The sequence below is a fragment of the Urtica dioica genome, chromosome 8 (genome assembly GCF_054948205.1).
Source record: "Urtica dioica subsp. dioica isolate 48M chromosome 8, U.dioica_male_clone48M_v1_H2, whole genome shotgun sequence".
NCBI classification, from domain to species: domain Eukaryota; kingdom Viridiplantae; phylum Streptophyta; class Magnoliopsida; order Rosales; family Urticaceae; genus Urtica; species Urtica dioica.
Genome location: NC_142763.1, coordinates 35,523,844 through 35,543,946, shown reverse-complemented (window position 1 = coordinate 35,543,946; position 20,103 = coordinate 35,523,844). Strand labels below are relative to the sequence as shown.

At 37.8% G+C, this 20,103-nt stretch overlaps 1 protein-coding gene and 1 long non-coding RNA gene across 2 annotated transcripts; both read right to left on the bottom strand.

Annotated features, from left to right (window-relative positions):
- Positions 1–6,474: 6,474 nt before the first annotated feature.
- LOC149389519 (acetylserotonin O-methyltransferase-like) lies at positions 6,475–8,164 on the bottom strand. Its single transcript, XM_089624550.1, has 2 exons — positions 7,344–8,164; positions 6,475–6,983 (listed from the first exon to the last, which is right to left on the bottom strand). Exons 1-2 carry the CDS (start codon positions 8,136–8,138, stop codon positions 6,663–6,665), a joined length of 1,116 nt encoding a protein of 371 aa, XP_089480676.1. The 5' UTR covers positions 8,139–8,164; the 3' UTR covers positions 6,475–6,662.
- A 4,175-nt stretch (positions 8,165–12,339) lies between these two features.
- Positions 12,340–13,688, bottom strand: LOC149389518 (uncharacterized). The gene is made up of 3 exons (XR_016301016.1): positions 13,618–13,688; positions 13,425–13,489; positions 12,340–12,608 (listed from the first exon to the last, which is right to left on the bottom strand). It is a non-coding gene; the product is annotated as an uncharacterized LOC149389518 (long non-coding RNA).
- Between the last annotated feature and the right edge of the window lie 6,415 nt (positions 13,689–20,103).

Sequence of the window (20,103 nt, the reverse complement as noted above, 5' to 3'; positions counted from 1 at the left end):
TGTCACGAATCACATCGATAGGAATAGTTAAACTGGAAGCTAAGTCAAAACAAGAACGAAAATAGTCAAAAGGGTATTTTTGTCTTTTGAGACATATGATGAAATGAATGTCAATAAATTTTTTTGACAAGTTCATTTGATGACTTAATGTCACTCGGCCATAACTTGATTATTGGGCCTTGTGAATTAATTTCATTTCATAAGAATTTTATTGAAAATTCTTAATGGGCTTTTCTCATGTTGTCATGAACAAATGAAGAAGCTTCTAGAAGCTCCTTCTAGATGAGAATGGGCGCCCAAATACCTAAGAGAAAGAGAGTTTATTTTGTGCATAAATGTATTTAGATACTTGCCAAAAGAAAAAGAGGAAACAAATTTCCTCCAAGAGGAAAGTGGGAATCGGCCAAGTGAGAGACAAGGCAAGGCCTTGAACAAAATAGGAAACAAATCAAGGCTTCTAGAAGCCTTGAGTTGGCCGAGTGTCTCAAAGGGAAAAAAGAGGAAATTGCTCATGGATATGTGATATTCTATAGAAGAGGAAACTACCTTATTGAAGGTGAGACCTCTCCTATAAATAGGAGCCTCATTTCCTCACATTTCAATCATCCAAGTTTAAGAGATTTGAGAGACTCTCTCTCTAGAACTTTGGCCGAAAATCCTCTCTCTCTCTCTAGTTTATTTTCGATTTTTTCTTGTCTTGGCACCTAGGTCCTCACTCGACCTAGTGTTTAGCTCTGCGACTTCGAGACTTGTTCTTAAGTCGTAGTGTTTAAAAGTGCCCACTCACTGATTCCTTCTTTTCGAGTGATTTAGTGATAGAAACTTTCGTGGTTGCTCGAGGTGCCGAGGAAAGAAAGAGAGACGTGCTGCGAGGGGAGACGAGCGTTGCAAACTTTCCACAAGCTTCTTCAAAGTTCAAGCTTCAAGAAAGGTTAGTAAACTTCTAGCTCATATTGGTTTTTAATTACATGTACTTGCACTTGTCTAGGTTAGTAAAAATTGTTTTACTTGTAAAAGAAATTTTTTAAAATTCCGCCGCTTACCGAAGCGTTAATTATTTTCTCAAACCCTAGATCGATTCCAGCATAATATGTCATCCACATAGACCAAGAGAAGGATGTACACACTGCCACTGACAAAAATGAACAAGGAAATGTCATCATGTGATTCTACAACACCCCACTGAAGAAAAGCTTGACAGAGACGCTCCAACCACACCCTCAGAGTTTGTTTGAGACCGTACAAGGCTTTATGAATCTTGCATACGTGATTGGGCTTGCTTTCATCTCGATTTCCATCCGGTTTGAGCCATGTAGACATCATCAGTGAGAATTCCATTAAGGAATGGATTATTTACGTCGAGTTGCTTCACATCCCAGCCTATGAACACAGTCAGAGTGATGACGAGTCTCACTGGACATGTCTTGACTTTTTGGATGTATGTCTTAGAGAAATCAACACCCGGTGTTTGGGCAAAGCCATTGGCCACAAGACGCGTTTTAAATCATTGTACAACACCAGAGGGTAAGCATTTCACTTTGAAGACCCATTTGTTGCCTATTAGCTTTTGAATATGTGGTGCAAGTACAAGCGACCATGCCTGATTCCGGTTCAGTGCATGAAGCTTTGCTTGCATAGCTGACCTCCAATCTTTATCTGAAGAAGATCAACAATGTATTTCGATTTTGACATGTATAGACCAAAGGCATCACGCGTGGCTTTAATTCCAAGAAAATAGTGAAGAGATCCCAACTGTTTCAAGGCAAATTGAGCATAAAGATCAGATGTTAGCTTAGAAATGACCTTATCATTGTTGCCAGTGACTAATATGTCATCCACATAGACCAAGAGAAGGATGTACACACCGTCACTGACAAAAATGAACAAGGAAATGTCATCATGTGATTCTACAACACCCCACTGAAGAAAAGCTTGACAGAGACGCTCCAACCACACCCTCAGAGTTTGTTTGAGACCGTACAAGGCTTTATGAATCTTGCATACGTGATCAAGCTTGCTTTCATCTCGATTTCCATCCGGTTTGAGCCATGTAGACATCATCAGTGAGAATTCCATTCAGGAATGGATAATTTACGTCGAGTTGCTTCACATCCCAGCCTATGAACACAGCCAGAGTGATGACGAGTCTCACTGGACTTGTCTTGACTTTTTGGATGTATGTATTAGAGAAATCAACACCAGGTGTTTGGGCAAAGCCATTGGCCACAAGACGCGTTTTAAATCATTGTACAACACCAGAGGGTAAGCATTTCTCTTTGAAGACCCATTTGTTGCCTATTAGCTTTTGAATATGTGGTGCAAGTACAAGCGACCATGCCTGATTCCAGTTCAGTGCATGAAGCTTTGCTTGCATAGCTGACCTCCAATCTTTATCTGTTAGAGCTTGCTTGACCGTGTCCGGTTCACGTGGACCAGATGTGATAGCTAGTGGATGTCTTGACACTGTGTATACTTTGGGCTTGACAATGCCTGACTTTGACCTGGTATGCATATAAGAATTGGTGCTAGACTAATGTTGATGGAGAGTTGGGGAAGATAGAGCATGCTCAGTGAGACCGGATGAAGAAGATGGCGTGTGAGACTCAGTTGGGACCACTTGACAAAGTGATGTTGTGCTTGCAGATTTTGGACAACATATAGAGATTAGTGGTCTATGAGACATCTGTGTGTTACGAGGACTGGTTTGATTTATATATGGTAGAGAGATATCAAATTGTGTAAGATTGACATTTTGTGGTGAATTGGCATTTTGTGATTGAATAAGGCTGTTTTGGGTAGGAATATGGTTTTGTGTAGTGGTAATTGTTAGGAATTCTTGCCCACGAGAAGATGCTTATGTAAATTCTCGTTGAAATTATTAATAAAATAAAATTTTATCATTTATACTTTATTCGAATCGAAAACGTTATTTCTTATACATTAAGATTTATCAAACATTCATCAACCCATAGTCTCCGTATCAAACTGAGGCACATGCTCAGCATCAGAAATTATTTAACCGATAGATTGATTCATGCTTGGGTATCTTGAAGAACGTATTGAAGATTCTGTAGCTAAGGAGAAACCCATAAGTTTTTTTCCTAATGACTCTTCTATTTAAATCGGTTGCTTGATATTTCTCTCATGCTTATATTACTTAAATTAAATCTAGATCTTGTTACATCTAATCAATATTAATTAGCTCCTGTTAGTGTAATTAATTTTTTGCATGGTTTTATGTGGTAAAAAGGTACTTTGAGGTTCACTATATCAAGAAAAAGGTAACACTATATGTGTAGGCTCATTTATGGAATATGACTCACCGGGGAATAGAGAGGTATAAGGAAAATCAAATTCATCAAAAATGACATTTCTAGTGATATAGAGTCTACCAGATGGATGTACACATTTATATCCCTTGTGCAAAGGGCTATATCCTAGAAAAAGGAACTTAGATTATTTGAACTCAATCTTGTGGTTATTATAAGGTCTTAGGTAAGGGTAAACACTACAACCAAAGACTAAGAAATTTATAATCCGGTAACCTATTGAACATAACATTATCTCAAAGGCGCTAAGACCAAATATAACCAGGGTGGGTAAAATGTTTATAGTAAAGACGATTGTAGTGAAAGAGTCCCACCAGTGAATCAATGGTAGATGAGCTTGCGCCAGCATTGAGAGTCCCAACTCCACAATATGTACGTGCTTCCTTTCATCGCAGCCATTCTGAGCGTGCACACGTGGACACGGATGTCGCATTGCAATGCCTTGTTCAGTAATAAATGGTGCCAAGGGTCGATACTCGCCTCCTCAGTCATATTGAACCCCACTGATCTTTGCTTTCATAGACTTTTCAATAAACATCTTGAAGATTTTGAACACTCCAAATGCCTCTGACTTTGCCTTCATCAAATAGGTCAAAGTGAACCTGGAGTAATCATCAATGAAGTGCATATAGTATTTGTATCCTTGACTAGAGACAATGGGTGAATGACCCCACCCATTTGTGTGAACCAATTGTAGAACACGTGTAGCTCTAGACTGTGATAACGAAATAGGAATTGTATGGCTTTTCCCATATTGACAAGCTGAGCAAAATATTTTTGCATTTCTTTTGGAACAAGTAATGTTACACTCATTAAAAACACTGTGTACAACTTTTTTTTTAGGCATGACAAAGCCTATTGTGCCATAATTACCATTGGTTACTAGTGCAGACATTGAAACAAGATTTTAAGTCGCTCTTAGAGTGATTGAGAGGATCATCTTGACAATTGAAAGTAGATGAGGTTGGAGTTGGAGGATTCTAGTGGAGCTTTGTGCCTTGACTTGAGAACTTGCTGATGACGATAGACTTGAGACATTGAGACTGATAGGAGCTTTCTTAATACCATTACCCGATGATGAACTTCTGAACAAGTATAAGCCATCCCTGATTGTGCCTCGAAGAAGTACCTTCCCTATCCTTTTGTCCTTAACAATGCAAGAATCGGCATGAAACTCAACGAATACATCATTATCCGCTATCAACTGAGATATGCTCACAAGACTTTTCTTTATTTATGGTATTCTAAGTATATTTTTCAGTCTGATTTTATAGTTGTTCATATTTTCATCAGATTTTTTCACAAGTTTAGAGTTACCAAGATGTGTGATAGCAAGATAGTTACATTGCCAACCGTAAGCTTTTCTTTTCCCTTGTAGCTCATGCTCACTTGTAGATTCTCCATCTCCGAGGTGACATGGTTCGTCGCGCCGGAATCTGCGTACCACGCCGGATCATAGATTGTCTCTGGTCTTGCAAAGAATGCATACATATCCTTGGAGGTATCTTTCTATTCTGCCGGTGCCAGAGTTGATGCTTGTGGCGGTGAGGCTTTATAGGTCTCCTCCAGTTGATACCAGCACGAAATTGTAATATGCCCTTGCTTATTGCAGATTTGACAAGTAGGTCGAGAGTTGTTTGAGCCTCTTGCGCCATTACGTCGTCCTCTGCCGCGAGTCCATCCACCTCCGCGAGTTTCCACATGGTTCACCATGGATGTGTGCACTTAATTGTCAATAATGCTCGCCAACTATTAGATCCTTGCTTCCTAGAGATAGCCATGGCAAGAACCTCTTGAATTGAGATTTCTGTGCCATTGATCTCATGACCTTGGAGTCTGTAGTTGATCATCCCAACACGAGTATCGTACTCTGGTAGAAGTCCCTTCAGTATAGCCCTGATCAATTCATCATCTCTAATTTCACTCCTAGCGAGAAACAAAGAGTTTGCAATACTCTCCATTTTTGCAAAGAGATCAAAGATCGAAAATGACATTTTCTTTATCGTATGAAGCTGCAATTATAGAGGCATCACTCTTGCCTTGGATTTGACAGCGAACAGAGATTCCAACGCCTTCCACAGATCGTGAGAGATCTTGATTCCCGTGATAGATCGAAGAATGGTGGTGAAGAGCAAGGAAAAAAGCCAGTTGAGGAGGAGTTGATCTTCGCGCAACTAGAGAATGAACTCCGGATTTGAGATCGAAGTCCTAGCGACGTGCTCGTCGATGACCTCGTTGAACTGTGGTGGAAGAGCTCTGTTTCTGTAGATGAAATCTCTCAAGTTGTGGCCGATGATCGTCGGCAACACCTGATATCTCCAGACCGAGTAGTTTTCCCGATCGAGCTTCACCAAAATTACCGTGTTCAGCGTTGTGGCGAATCTTGAGTTGATCACAATCTCTGATCTTAGGTCGTGGTTGATCTGAGAGGATGATGGAGAAGAAAGCCGCCGTTGTTGAGCTCTAATACCAAGATAATCTTGCGGAAGAGAATGAATGCCGCCGTTGTTGAGCTCTAATACCAAGATAATCTTTGCGGAAGAGAATGAATGAGGGTTCAGATCTAGGTTTTGGATTCGAGAGAAAAATGGTTCTTCTCGAGTATTCTCATTCAGGGTTCAAAATATCTCCGATATATCACGAAATATTGACGATATAGCACTATCGAATCCTATTCGGTAAAAAAATCGTTAAATTCGTGATTATAAATCGTATAATTTTATAAAAAAATCATTAAAATATCGAATTTATCGATGACTTGACGAAAATATCACAATAATTTGAATGTGAAAATGAGAAAATATCGAGAAAAAATCGTTGAAAAATAAAATAAAAAATAAATTTTTAATTGTTTTCACATGCTAATAAACCGACTGACTATGCCAGCCTATCACGTAACTCCGCTCAGTGGGTCCTTCGCTGACATGGCAACTGAGCTATCATCATTGGCTCTAATAAGGTGTGAGTGCCACAACAAAAGTAGGCTCCCAGATTTATGTAGTGTTTAAATGGCAACGCTAAGTGCTCTTGTGTGAATTTTTCATTTGTTATATATAACACTTATTTTGAGTTGTGTGAATGAGTATTTTGAGCTGTCATCAGTTTTGTAGGACTCTAATTAATTTTAATTTAATGAAATGATTACCAATCACTACATTTATATGTTACCATTTGATAGACTCATGAACGAACAGTATGACAAGATGCACATAAAAAATATTCACAAAAGCAACACAACAAAAGTTATACAAATTTGAAATCCAACATTTAAAGGTACAAAAACAACAGTAGTAACTTAGCAGAGCCATAATAGAAAACATAATTTATAATATATCAGGCTGGGAAAGCCTCAATAACAGACTGGACAGCGGCGATGGAGCGCACGGTTGGCCGGCCAAAACCGGCCTCGCTAAGAACGTAAGTCCATTCATCCAAAGTCCTCTCTTTGCCAGTCGTAGTGTGAGCCATCATCACCATATCAAGAAACAAACCAAGGTCTTTCAGCTTATTATTATTGTTATTGTCAACTTTTCTTTCATCCGTTTCAAGTACAACTTCTAGTAGTACCACCTTTCCTTTGTCCTTTGGAATGGATTCTCTACAATTTTTCAGTATATGGATACACTCATCGTCTGACCAGTCATGAAGAACCGACTGCGTAGTATTACATATAAGCATGCATTTAGAAATGAATATAATCATGTGTATATGGATCGCTAGCTAGGGTTTTGTCTTGTCTTTTTTTTATTATTATTAAATAAAAAATACTCTTGCCTTTAGAAAACGACGTTATGAATTTCCTTTGTCAGCATGTATGAAAATCGAATACAGCTTGAAAGTGACTGACCCCACACACACACACACACAAGTGCGGACGTTGGTACTGGGGTAAGGGGCCATGGCTCCCTTTAACTTTTTTCTTTCTACCATTTAATATATATATATATATATATATATATATATATATATATATATATATATATATATTGATTGTTTAATTATTTGATTACGCACCGAGATAAAAGCAATGTCTGCCTCGGGAACAGAGCGAAACATGTCACCGGCAACGTGGTCAACGCGGTCAAACTCCCGGGCGTCAGCCACCACGTGAGGTAGGTCGAAGTTGATGGCCTTAATCCAAGGGCAAGCCTTTACCACCATTTTCATGGCCGTCCCGTTCCCACCGCCCACGTCCACCACGCTCCGGGCCCCGCCAAAGACCTCCTCCGATATTACGATCATCGCTCCAACCGTCTCCGTTGCAAAGCATGCCAATGCCTCGTTGATCAGCCGGCTGTGGCCCGGATCCCCCGCGGCGTAGCTCCACAGATCCTTCCCGTGGACCGCCTCGAACGGCCTTTTATTACTAGTCTCGGCCGAGGCCACGAAACCCGCCAGGGCTTGCCACGGCGCCAGCATCGCCGGGCTGCTCTCCAGGAAGAGCAGCGCCGCCACGCTGTCGCCAGCGTCGGACCGCATGAACCGCCGCGATAGGCCCGTTCTTGTGTAACGTGGCGTTTCTTGCTCCGATGATGATGGTGATGATCTGAATACTCCACGGTTGCACAGAAACCTCATGACACGTGTTAGGGCTTTGGAGTTGCTACATCCTAGGGCTGACGTCAGCTCCTGGATTGTCATGGCTCGTCCGTGGGTCTCCAGGGCGTCGGGTATTCCCAGCTCCACCGCGCATTTCAAGACCGCCATTTCGACGAAGCCGAATATGTATTTCCACATATCTTGTGTGGCTTGTTCTTGTTCGTCTTTTTGGTTGATCATGACCGGCTCTTTTTGTTTCTCTGACCCCATAATATTGTGTTCTTCTGTCTCTAGTATTGTTTACTTAGCTATGTGTTTCGATAATGTTATTGTATTATACATCAATATATACAACTTGCTACACAGATATTACTGTACCAATTATTTTAGGATTTTGGTGGTGTTATTACTAAATAATTGATGTTAGATTATTATATACATATTTATGCTGGTGCTGTGTTCTTCTGTTTATTTAGGGGCCGGTTAGGTATCTAGTCCAAATTGACCATCTCGATCTAGCGCAACTATTACTTAAATTAGGTAACTAGCCCAATCCACTACCAAACAATATTATATTTTTATCTTACCCATCATCAAATACACACCAAAATATTCGCATCCGAGTCCGAATCCTTCAATTCTCCGATATTGCCTCCGAACTCTCCGTCGATTTCGAAGCCTTCAATCCTCCGATATTGCATCCGACCTCCTTTTCCGCCACCAATTTTAACCCAATTCTTCGTTCTCAGACTTGGAAAAAATGGTAAGTAAATATTATTTCCAATTCGATTAACCCATAGAACACCATAATCGAAACCCTAGCCCGCATCTCCGATCAATTCTCTGTTAGATTAACTATAAAATATGGTAAATAATATTTTCAATTTGATTAACCCATAGAACACCATAACCGAAACTCTGAAACTTTAATGGTAAATAATATTTACAGTCGGACCATTCGATAGTAAATATTATTTACCATTCGAAAAAGCAAAATATTTGTCTCCGATTTGGGGAACGATTCCATGATTCAAATCTGATGATGAATAACTGGAAAAAAATTGGAATTAACAAACAAATAAGAACGAAGTTTTATGAAACCAAAGAACCTAAACACATACACTAGACAAATAGAAACGAAGAAGGATTAAATGACTAACTTAGACGAACATATAATATAAGAACAATAGAAGAACATCTACGAAATCGACGATCCTAAACATCTATTCCAAATGAGTCGTCGAATATCCTGGTTGCAAATCGCATGATAATTTTAATGGTAAATAATATTTACAGTCCAGTAATTCGATAGTAAATATTATTTACCATCCGAAAAAGCAAAATACCTGTCTCCGATTTGGTGAACGATTCCACGATTCAAATCCGATGATGAATAACTGGAAAATTTTTGGAATTAACAAACAAATAAGAACGAAATTTTATGAAATCAAGGCCAATTTTAAAAGTATGAGAAATATGAGCTATTTCTCTAAATAAATGGATAGTTGGACTATAATTTAAAAGTCCCCTCTATAAGTAGGCTAATTTGTTTACAAAATCTCTTTATTTAGCTATGTGTGTCGATAATGTTGTTGAATTATACATCAATATATACAACTTGCTACTCAGATATTACTGTACCAATTATTTTAGGATTTTAGTGGTGTTATTACTAAATAATTGATGTTAGAATATCATATACATATTTTTGTTGGTGCGTCGGCGATTGCTGTCGGTACTAAATCTGCGTATAGGACCGGATTTCTATTATTATTATTGTAATTTCTTTTTACTATTTTCTTTACATGACCAATTAGAACAATGCCTTAAAAAAACAAGTAATATTATATACTATTTCCTGGAAGATATTTAGAGCATCTATGGTTGCTCTTAAGGACTTGCTAGTAAGTTCTATAAAGTTGACTTCATCATTATTTCATCTTTTTAACTATTTGCTTCATATAGTAAATTGGCTTTACAAGATTAATTAACTCTAAAACAATTAGTAGGCCCAACAAAATTTTGTTGAATTGTTATTGGATGATGTTGATATGTGAGACCAACTTAATTAAATAAAGAAAAGTATTAGCTTACCATTGAAAAAAATTCTTGCTTGAATAGATGTAGGTTAAAAATTCTAAGTGACAAGTAAAACTAAAGTAATATTGTCTTCACCATTAAAGTTGCTCTTAGAGCTTATTATGGGGTCACAATATTACGACCAATGTACCTCCCAACGGTTGTCTCTCATCCCCGTTAAGCTTTATGTACAATTTCAAAGTACCGTCTCATCAACGTTTAGAGTTGATTAACGAGTTTTTCGTTAATAAAGTTTCAGTTCTTGCAATAAGTCTCTCGCAAGAGTATATAGTCATTCAAGTTGAGAAAAAAAATATTTAATCTCGTGTGAATATCTTGGAATTGGTTATAAAATTTTCGAGTCACTCTTCAAGAAATCCGATCCAGTGTGAGAGAGAGAGAGGGAGGACGCGAAAGGGAGAGAGATGCCGAGAGGAGGAGGACAACACGAGGAAGAAAACGTTACGGCTGTACTCCGTCGTGGTCGCGCGCAAGAGGGCTAAGGCGAGGGCTTCAGTACCGTTTATGTTTGGATTTCTCTCTTCCTCACTTCGAATTTTGGAGAATGAGAGTTTGGGTTTGAAATTTATTTTTTCGTATTTCGTTTGCGTCTTCAAGGATTCATCTGGGATCAGTGACGGGAAGGATGATGAAGATACACTAGTACAAAATATAGCATCAGGTGCGACTTTTTTCGCACCTGAAAGTGCAAAAGTCGCACCTGAAAGTACTTTCCGGTGCGACTTTAGATGTGACAAAGTCGCATCTGAAAGTCCGCACCTGATAATCCTCTTGATTATCAGGTGCGACAAGTCGCACCTGAAAGCCTTATACTATCAGGTAGGGGTGGCAATTCGTGTCACGTGTCGTGTTCGTGCCGTGTCTTATTCGTTTTCATGTATTTTTTGACAGACCCAGACCCGACCCATTTATTATTCGTGTCTAGGAGCAAAACCCAAACCCGACCCACTATGTTTTTGCCAAACCCAGACCCAACCCACTAAGACCCATTTATTAATCGTGTCTTAATGGACCATGTAACCCACGAACCCACTTAGACCCACAGACCCATTTAGACCACTAAACGCATTTGAACACGTGAATCGGTTTAGGCCCTTAGACATGTTTACTTCATAATACTGAAATTCTCTAAATCAAATTAAATAACAAATTAGTTAGAATAAGTGATTAATAAATATACTCCATATAATCAACTAAGCCACCAACATAATATTTTTAATACAAAAGAGAAGTTCAAACACAATCCATTGGGTCATTGTGAGTCTTGATCGTGTTTACCCATTAACAACCCATTTAATATTCGTGTCTAATTGGGTCCCAATGGGTTGTCGTGTTCGTGTCGTGTTTACCCGTTATTTAATCGTGTTAATCGTGTTCGACACGGATGGACCCAGATCCATTTAAGGTCAACCCAAACCCATTTACACCGTGTCGTAACCGTGCCGTGTCTCGTGTACGGCCCAAATTGCCACCCCTACTATCAGGTGCGACTAGTCGCACCTGAAAGTCTTGACTATCAGGTGCGACTAGTCGCACCTGATGCTCTTTATCTTTTTAAAAAAAAATTAATATGCTGATTATATATTACAATATATAATCAGCATATTAAAACTAAAATTTGAAGAACTGTATCGGGTTCCATATAGGGAGTTATTCTATGATTTAAAAACTAAAATTTAAAAGTTATATCCAAGTCTATTAACATAAATATGAATAATACAAATGTTCATATTTATTAGATTTAAAGATTTTAACTATTAAATTATCCAATAAATTACTTACAAATAAAAAAGGAAAAAAAATATTCATTCATTTTTCAGGGAAATTTAAACTTAAACTAATCATACAAATAACCTAAACTTAATTTTAACCTAAACTAATCACATTAATATTCATACAAATAACCTAAACTTAATTTTAACCTAAACTAATCACATTATTATAACTTAAACTTAATTTTAACCTAAACTAATTTTAACCTAAACTAATTTTAACCTAAACTTAATTTTAACCTAAACTAATAATTATATAAATAATTTAATAGAAACACTAACCTAAACATATTACAAAACATTAACGTGTTATCAAATTAATTACAATTACAATTACAATTAACATAAACTAATCAAAATTAAATTAAACAAACTAATCAAAATTAAATTACTAACTATCTAATTAACATTTACAATTATTAACATATATTAACTTACATATTTCACATTAATTAACTAACCTAACATATTAACTAACATATTATATATACACTAACCTAACTAACTAATATATATTTATACACTAATATATATTTATCAACCTAACTAACCTAGCTAACTAACTAATATATGATTATATAAAAAAAAACTAATATATACACTAACCTAGGACGGCCGGCCGGGGACTCGGGGACAGCGGCTCGGTGGCTGGGACTCGGAGGCAGCGGGGCCGGGGCTGAGCGCACGGCGAGGTCCGAATCGAGGCCAAAACCTTCAAGGTTCATGCCGTCCCGCTGCCGAAACAGCAGCGTCCTCGTAGCCCCCGTACAGCGCATACTAGCGCCTCCTTCTCGACGAACCAAAGCTTACCAACCCTTGCGGCGTGGACAGCCATTCAGCCATCCCATCGCAGCCTCGGCACCTCGGCCTCAACAAAACAACATGCACACCAAGAGACACTCACACACACACGTTAATTTCTCATAACCCACTTCATCCAAATAAACTTCTAGAAATTAGACAAGCGATTCTCATATTCACGTCCCAAAACCGATTCAAATCGAACAATGCCACTCCTATAATTTCAACATCACAAACAGTCAAAATGAATCACATAGCCAAAACAAGTGTCACGGCCAATGAATCACAACAAAATCACAAACTCATTTCAGCCAAGTCAAAAGAATCCCCGACAGCCTGACCCACTAGCGCTTAAGCCATCATAACGCGAGCTACAAAACTTGAAATCAATTGATTCTAGCGGAAAATGAAAGTAGACTCATGTAGCTTTCTAACGAGATATTACAAGCATATATACGACAAGAATAGCTATCTCAAAAACAGCCCGTAATTCACTGTTACAATTTTGGAAATCCCGTTTTACTGCTGCGAAACACAAACTTTGGAAATTCATAACTCATTCAATACTCCATGGATTTACATGTTCTTGCTCATTTTAGAAAGCTCATACAGTCTACTATCCATGAAAAATATCCACAAAATTATCTCAGACCATATCGGACTGTCTACGTCCGTTTACAGAGGCTCTTCAAACAGTTTATCAAATCAAACGAAAATTCGAGAAATCATCACAACTCATCATTAATCCAAGTACAACCACCAAGAATTCGAGTCCAATCACATAAAAAACACATCAAAACAGCTCGGAGAAGGAAAGCCCCAATTCAAAAATAAGAACCCTAATTTTCGGATTCAAAATTTGGGAAAAAAATCAATTCCTCACCTTGAATTGAAGATGGTAATACGAGCTTAAATCTTTCTCCTTCGACCTTGTACCACTCCGAGAAGCTTCAAGGACAGCAAAACCGAGAGAGAGAAAAAGAAAGAGATTCAAACCCTTGATCTTCATGTATGAGTTTTGAAGATGAAGAGCAAAGAAGTAGACAAGATGGAGAACATGACGAACGTACACTTACCTCGAAACCAAGATCCGGTCTTCGTTTCTTCTTCCCCGAGCTCTCTCTCTCTCTCTCTCTCTCTCTCTCTCTTTCACTTCTAATCTCCCTCTACCTCTCTCTTCTGCGTTTTTTTTAAACCGAGAGAGATGAGTTTTGTTTTTAAAACTGAATGAAAAAATGAGGGGGAGAATTGGCCCGGTTAAAATTTTGAACAATCAGGTGCGACTTTGTCGCACCGGATAGTAATTTTAAACTATCAGATGTGACTAGTCGCACCTGATACTCAAAAGCAAAAAAAAATTTAGCGAAATTTTTTATACTTCGGGTTGACAATCTGGTGCGACTAGTCGCACCCGAAAGTCATTTAGATGCGACTTTTAGGTGCGACTAGTCGCACCTGATAGTCATGCGCATCAGAAAACCAAATTTGTAGTAGTGATAAGGATATATTTTCGCAGGAATTTGTTCGTTCCAAGGGTTTCAGTATGGTTCAGATACGAGTGTGAAAGGTTTCTGCCTCGTCGCGATAGGTAAAGCATCGTCCTTCTTTGTATGTTCAGATTTTTGAAAGTAAAGATCAAGGGTTTAGACTCGGATTTGGAATTGAGGCCATATTATGATTATGAATTCTCGTTACTTGTTTAGCTGAGCCGTATTTTGATTTCCTCTCGTGCTCGTTGTGTGGTTTGGATTTCGTGTTTATTAGTTTGAGCGAGTGATTTGCTGAACATTTCAGTTTGATTAATGCCGTGTGTTAGATTTGGAAGCCCAGCAAGCCCTTTGCCGAAGCCCAAGTAAAAGGCCCACTGGGATTCATCAAGTGGATGTCGTCCAACTGCAAATGTGCTCTGTCATTTGGGTGAAACGATATCGTAGCGTCCGCTTGTATCGAAACCATTGATTGATCCTTGATCCAATGTTCCTGCCATCTATCCAGCTTAATGTACTACTTAAGAAGACCTAAACCTAGTTCTGAGCATTCATTACGCTTGTTGTATTGTTTGCTAGAATTTATCTCTCTTTCTTCATCTCTCTGAGTGGTTTGTTCTTGAGAGATCATCTTGATCGTGTTTCCTTGTGAGAAACTGGTAAAAAGAATTGCCTGTTTGAGAGTGTGAGTGTTTGTATTGGTGAGGTTGAGAGATTGGCGAGACTGAGGGTGTAATCGAGACAAAGCATAGTACAGACCGAGTTTCTCCCACGAAGGTCAACGTGCACGTAGATCTTTTTGATCAAAGCATGAGAAAATCTAGTTATGTTCTTTTCTTTTATGTTTATGCTTGCAAGTTTGAATCAGGTTGCGATTAGAGTCAACTTTTGTTTAGGAATGATCTAAATAGTTAGGGCAAAAGTTACGACACCGTGCCTTTTAAATTATTACGTAGGCTGATTGGATCTTTTTTGTTGAGCACTTTAATAATGAAGTTATGGTTTGAGTCTGTGGTGTTAATCGAGTCGCTGAATTATTTGAATTGGTTGGATTTGATAGCTGTGTTGAGACGTTGATTTGATTGTGAAATTAATGAATATGGGAATCTGTTGATTGTGATGATGAATCGAGTCCTTGGGTCTAGGTTTTTTAGTTTTCAGTTTGTTAGGTTTGGTTCGTTAGTTTGTCAATGCCTTCGGTTCAACATTTTAGATTGATCATAAGAATTAGCTAGATACTGTTGTCAATGGTGCCCACAAGAAGAGTTGTAGTCTTTATATTGTACATTTGATGTAATAAAGTCTCATGAAAACTCTTGCTTGTAATTGCTTATTTATTAATAAAAAGTTGAAACGTTCATTCATTCCTCCTTGTCTGTTTGAAGCTTTATGATAAAACATTAGTCTTTAGTCCATAAACAAACTAAACAACTTACGAAGAGACAAATGTAGATTTGCATGAACAAACTCTTCGTAGTTTGCTTAAAACGATATATTCGCAATCTAAGGGTCAAAGGACTATTGACCTCAGTATGATTGTTAGAAGAATCTATGATGTCTGGTTATGAGGCATTGAGAGTTGGAGACTCTATAGTTCTTCTAGGTATCTTCCGAAGGTACTGAATTGACCAGTGCACTTCTAGAGACAAGATAAGAACAAACCATTTAACCTCTTATGTCTCGAAGTCACTATGTATGAATTGCATCGTGCTTACCTTAATCCTGAAATGAGACATGTCATTTCACACCTTACGTATTCTCATTTGAGAAAGTCAGAGTTCGGACTCACTATGTGATTCCGAACAAGGCCTATTGGTGAAATACTAAGTTGTGAGAATGTCATGAGTAACTTTGTGAAGTTCTCATAGATATGGAATTCATGTACAAGATTGCTGAAATGTAATGTATATCACCTCATGCTTTGTTCCTTGGAGTGTGAATAAATGAACTGGCCAGTGTCCAAATTGAGTCCTGACTCTTTTGGATGAAACAATGTGACTTGTTAGCTCCTCGTCAATACATTGTTTTTAACTTATTCACAAGCGACAAATGAGTTGAGGAAATAACAGCTAGAAGGGTAAAATGGTAATTTTATAAATCCCGACTAGCTGATGATATTCATGAAGGGTAAACATGATAATATTCTGTGGATGCGCTCATTACAATTAGGTTGAATTCTTGAGTAGAAAATAAATTCATTTAAACCGAGAGATTTTAAGTGTCAACTCTTTAGTGGAGTCAGTTGACATTAAGCTAAACTTGGAAAAGGTTTGTGAACTTTTGAGTCCAAGTGTTTAGCTCAAGCTTTGTTCATTTGGGTCCATGAGGTCACTGTCACGAATCACATCGATAGGAATAGTTAAACTGGAAGCTAAGTCAAAACAAGAACGAAAATAGTCAAAAGGGTATTTTTGTCTTTTGAGACATAGGATGAAATGAATGTCAATAAATTTTTTGACATGGTCATTTGATGACAAGTATCACTCGGCCAAAATTAGATTTATTGGGCCTTATGGATTAATTTCATTTCATAAGATTTTTATTGAAAATTCTTAATGGGCCTTTTTCATGTTGTCATGAACAAATGGAAAAGCTTCTAGAAGCCTTTTCTAGATGGTTTAGGCGCCCAAATACCCAAGGGAAATAGAGAATAGTTTGAGCATTAATGTATGTAGATACTTGCCAAAAGAAAAAGAGGAAACAAATTTCCCAAGGAGGGAAATTATTTGGGCGGCCAAGACAAGCAAAGAAGAGGAAACAAATCCCTTAAGGGAATAGACATGTTGGGCGCATATGGAGAAAATGGGCAATAAGAGATTGCTCATGAATGCTTGGAAAAAAGAGGAAACTCCCATTTCTAAGGCTAACCTTTCTCCTATAAATAGGGCCCGCATTCTCATTGTTTTCTCATCCCACATAAGTTAGAGATTGAGAGCTTCTCTCTCTAGACCTTGTGGCCGCCCATCTCCTCTCTCTCTCTACGTTCTTTTCGTTTTTCTTTTGGCACCTAGGTCCTCATTCGACCTAGCGTTTTAGCTCTTCAACTTTGAGACTTGTTCTTGAGTCGTCGTGTTTAAAAGTGCCCACACACTAATTCCTTTTTCTCTCGAGTGATTTAGTGATAGAAACTTTCGTGGTTGCTCGAGTTGCCGAGGAAGGAAGAGAGACGTGCTGTGAGGGGGACGAACGTTGCAACCTTTTCCAAAAGCTTCTCAACGTTCAAGCGTCTAAAAAGGTTAGTAAACTTCTATGCTCATAATAGTTTTATTTATATGTACTTGCTCTTTGTCTAGGTTAGTAAAAACTGTTTTACTTGAAAAATAAATTTTTTAAAATTCCGCCGCTTAACGAAGCGTTAAACTTTTTCTTAAACCCTAGATCAATTCCAACAGATACTGTCAACTGCAAACTTGAATTGTCTTTTCTTTTATCTTTCTTTTGTGTCTGAGGTGCTCCGAGGAGGCAGCAAGATTAGGGATCGGCGAGGCTGCGAGATTGGAGCATGTTACTCGCCGGAGTTGAGTGATCACGTGAATTTGGACAGGTACAACAAATCTCGGTAGAGTTTCAGAGCTTTGTTTCAGCGGGACGAGAAGACGGTCGGAGTGACGAGATAGAACTTTAGGTCTTAGAGGTCTCAGTCTTTTGCCGGACTTTCAGCTGTTTGAGCGTTTGTTGGGTCGAGACCCAATATAGGATGACCTTAACTATACTTTATTAATGAGATTTTTTTTAAGAAAAGGTGTCGGTTATTGCTGTGCAACTATTTATTTCATTTTTCTTCGAAAGAGAGTTTGGATGCCGAAATGAGGTTACGCATTTTATTTTTAATACCCGCTCGGAATCAATAATTTTGTTTTTTCTTTTTTAAGACAACACGAGCAAATGGTTATATCCTTTTATATATAATTCAATGTTTAAGTTATAATTTATTATTTACTTAATGAATTAATTTATTTATAATTATAATATTTTTAGACTAAATATTAATATAAGTATAATTAATTAAGGGCTTTTGAGATTTAAACTAAAGGTTTTTTCAAATGGGCATTTCCTTAGTGGAAGCCTAATGGGTTTAAGTTATTTTCTTAAGCTCATTTTTATAGCTTACTACTATAGAGAGTTGCTATCTAAACTCTCAAGCCGTCTTTGAAAGAAGAGTATTTTTAAAATTGAACACTCTCTGACTAAGGAAGTTCCATTAGAATTTCTTTAGACACTACCAGAAATTTGGCCTCTAACTACTGCCGAACGCCGTAGTATTTTAAGTCGACTACAGTTTACCGACTGTCATCTATTGCACTGGAGTCTTATCTCTTTGATTATGACTTCAGTTTTTGGCCGTAGTGTATCTGTTTTATAAGACTGTAGTTAAAATATATAACTACATTTTATAGATGTAGTCTTACTAGTCTCATCTATGAATACTACAGCGTTATGATGTAGTTATATATAACTCAATTACATAAGAAAAAAACACTACACTTTTAACAAGTAGTCTTAATTGATTTAATTAGACAGACTACGGCGTTTTTGTGTCATCTATTGCACTGGAGTCTTATCTTTTTGCCTACGACTCCAGTTTTTTCTGTTGAAGACCACATCTTTAAAATGTAATTGTTGAAGTTAAGAGTGCATAAACACTACAACTTTAGAAAGTAGTTTTAATTAATTGAATTTGACTGACTACTGTGTTTTTGTGTCATCTATTGCACTGAAGTCTATTCTATTTGGCTATGACTCCAGTCTTCTCTCTTGAAGACTACATTTTTTAATTGTAGTTTATATTCATGAAATTATATTTTAACAATATAGACTATATCTTATTTATGTAGAGCAATTTTTTAAAATAAAAATATATTTAAATAAATATATAGAATTAAATACATAAACGAATATCTAAAAAAACACATGATATCCAAATAAATCTCATATTCCATTAAATCATCAATCAATATCATTATAGTGTCATACAAATAAAATTAATGTCTAATTTATTGCATACTTGGCCAAACAAGCTATTAAGAATGTTTTGATATCAGTTCATTAGCATGCAAAATTAATATACCCATTCACATGAAAAAATAATTAAACAAAACGCAATAAAGTTTCACCGGGGAGAGTGGCTGGATCGGACAACATAAAGTCTAATTCCCTCTATGAGCTTTTTATCTTGGTCGCCAACCTTGAGAGCAGAGAATCAGAGAAACCATATCAAAAACAAGTTATGACATAAAAACTTAAAACAAACATTTATTAAAAAAAAAATAAGAATACCAGATTGACCAAGTACTTCCTCACCAACTTCTTGATCTAAGTGGGAAAAGTGTTAGTGAAAACTGAACCAATATGTACAGAGTCACACACTTGATAAGTGAGATTCATTCACACTTATCTATGACTCTTAGATAAGAATCGGAACTTGTTCTTAGTGTTTTTGATATTATTTTGTAGTTTTTATTGCATTTTTAGGTTTGAGAGAGTATGAGAAGGTTGTGGTGCGAAAACGGGCTGAATCGGAGCTAAATCGAGCAAGTTATGGTCATTTGAAGTCAAGTCAACAAAAGTCAACGACGGTCAACAAGAAGTCAGCGTTTCAAGGTTGGCGCGCCGCGCTATTTAAGGGCGCGTCGCGCCCTGGTGACTAAATTTACACCCGAGAGCTCGAGCGGGCAACGCGCAAGAGAGGCGCGGCGCGCCTTCATAAATTCTCGGGTGGCGCGCCGCGCCGTTATGTGGCGCACCGCGCCTTCAGAAAATCCACGAGTGGAGCGCCGCGCCGTTATGTGGCGCACCGCGCCAGATGCATTTTCAGCATTTTTTGGAGCTCGCCTTTTAGATCATTTTTGGCCCTTGGATCCCATCCAAGGGTCCATATTTGCTCCGAAAACCTTTCCTAAACCCTCATATACACTTATTCAAAGAGGAAAAGAGGAAGCTTGAGGATATAACACTTTTGTTTTGGTTTTTAAACTTTAGAGAGAGAAAGTGAGAGAGAGAAAGCTAGGGTTTGACACCCATTTTGCTCTTGAGCTTGGGAGTGAAGAAGAAGAGGGAGAAGTGACAACCTCCATC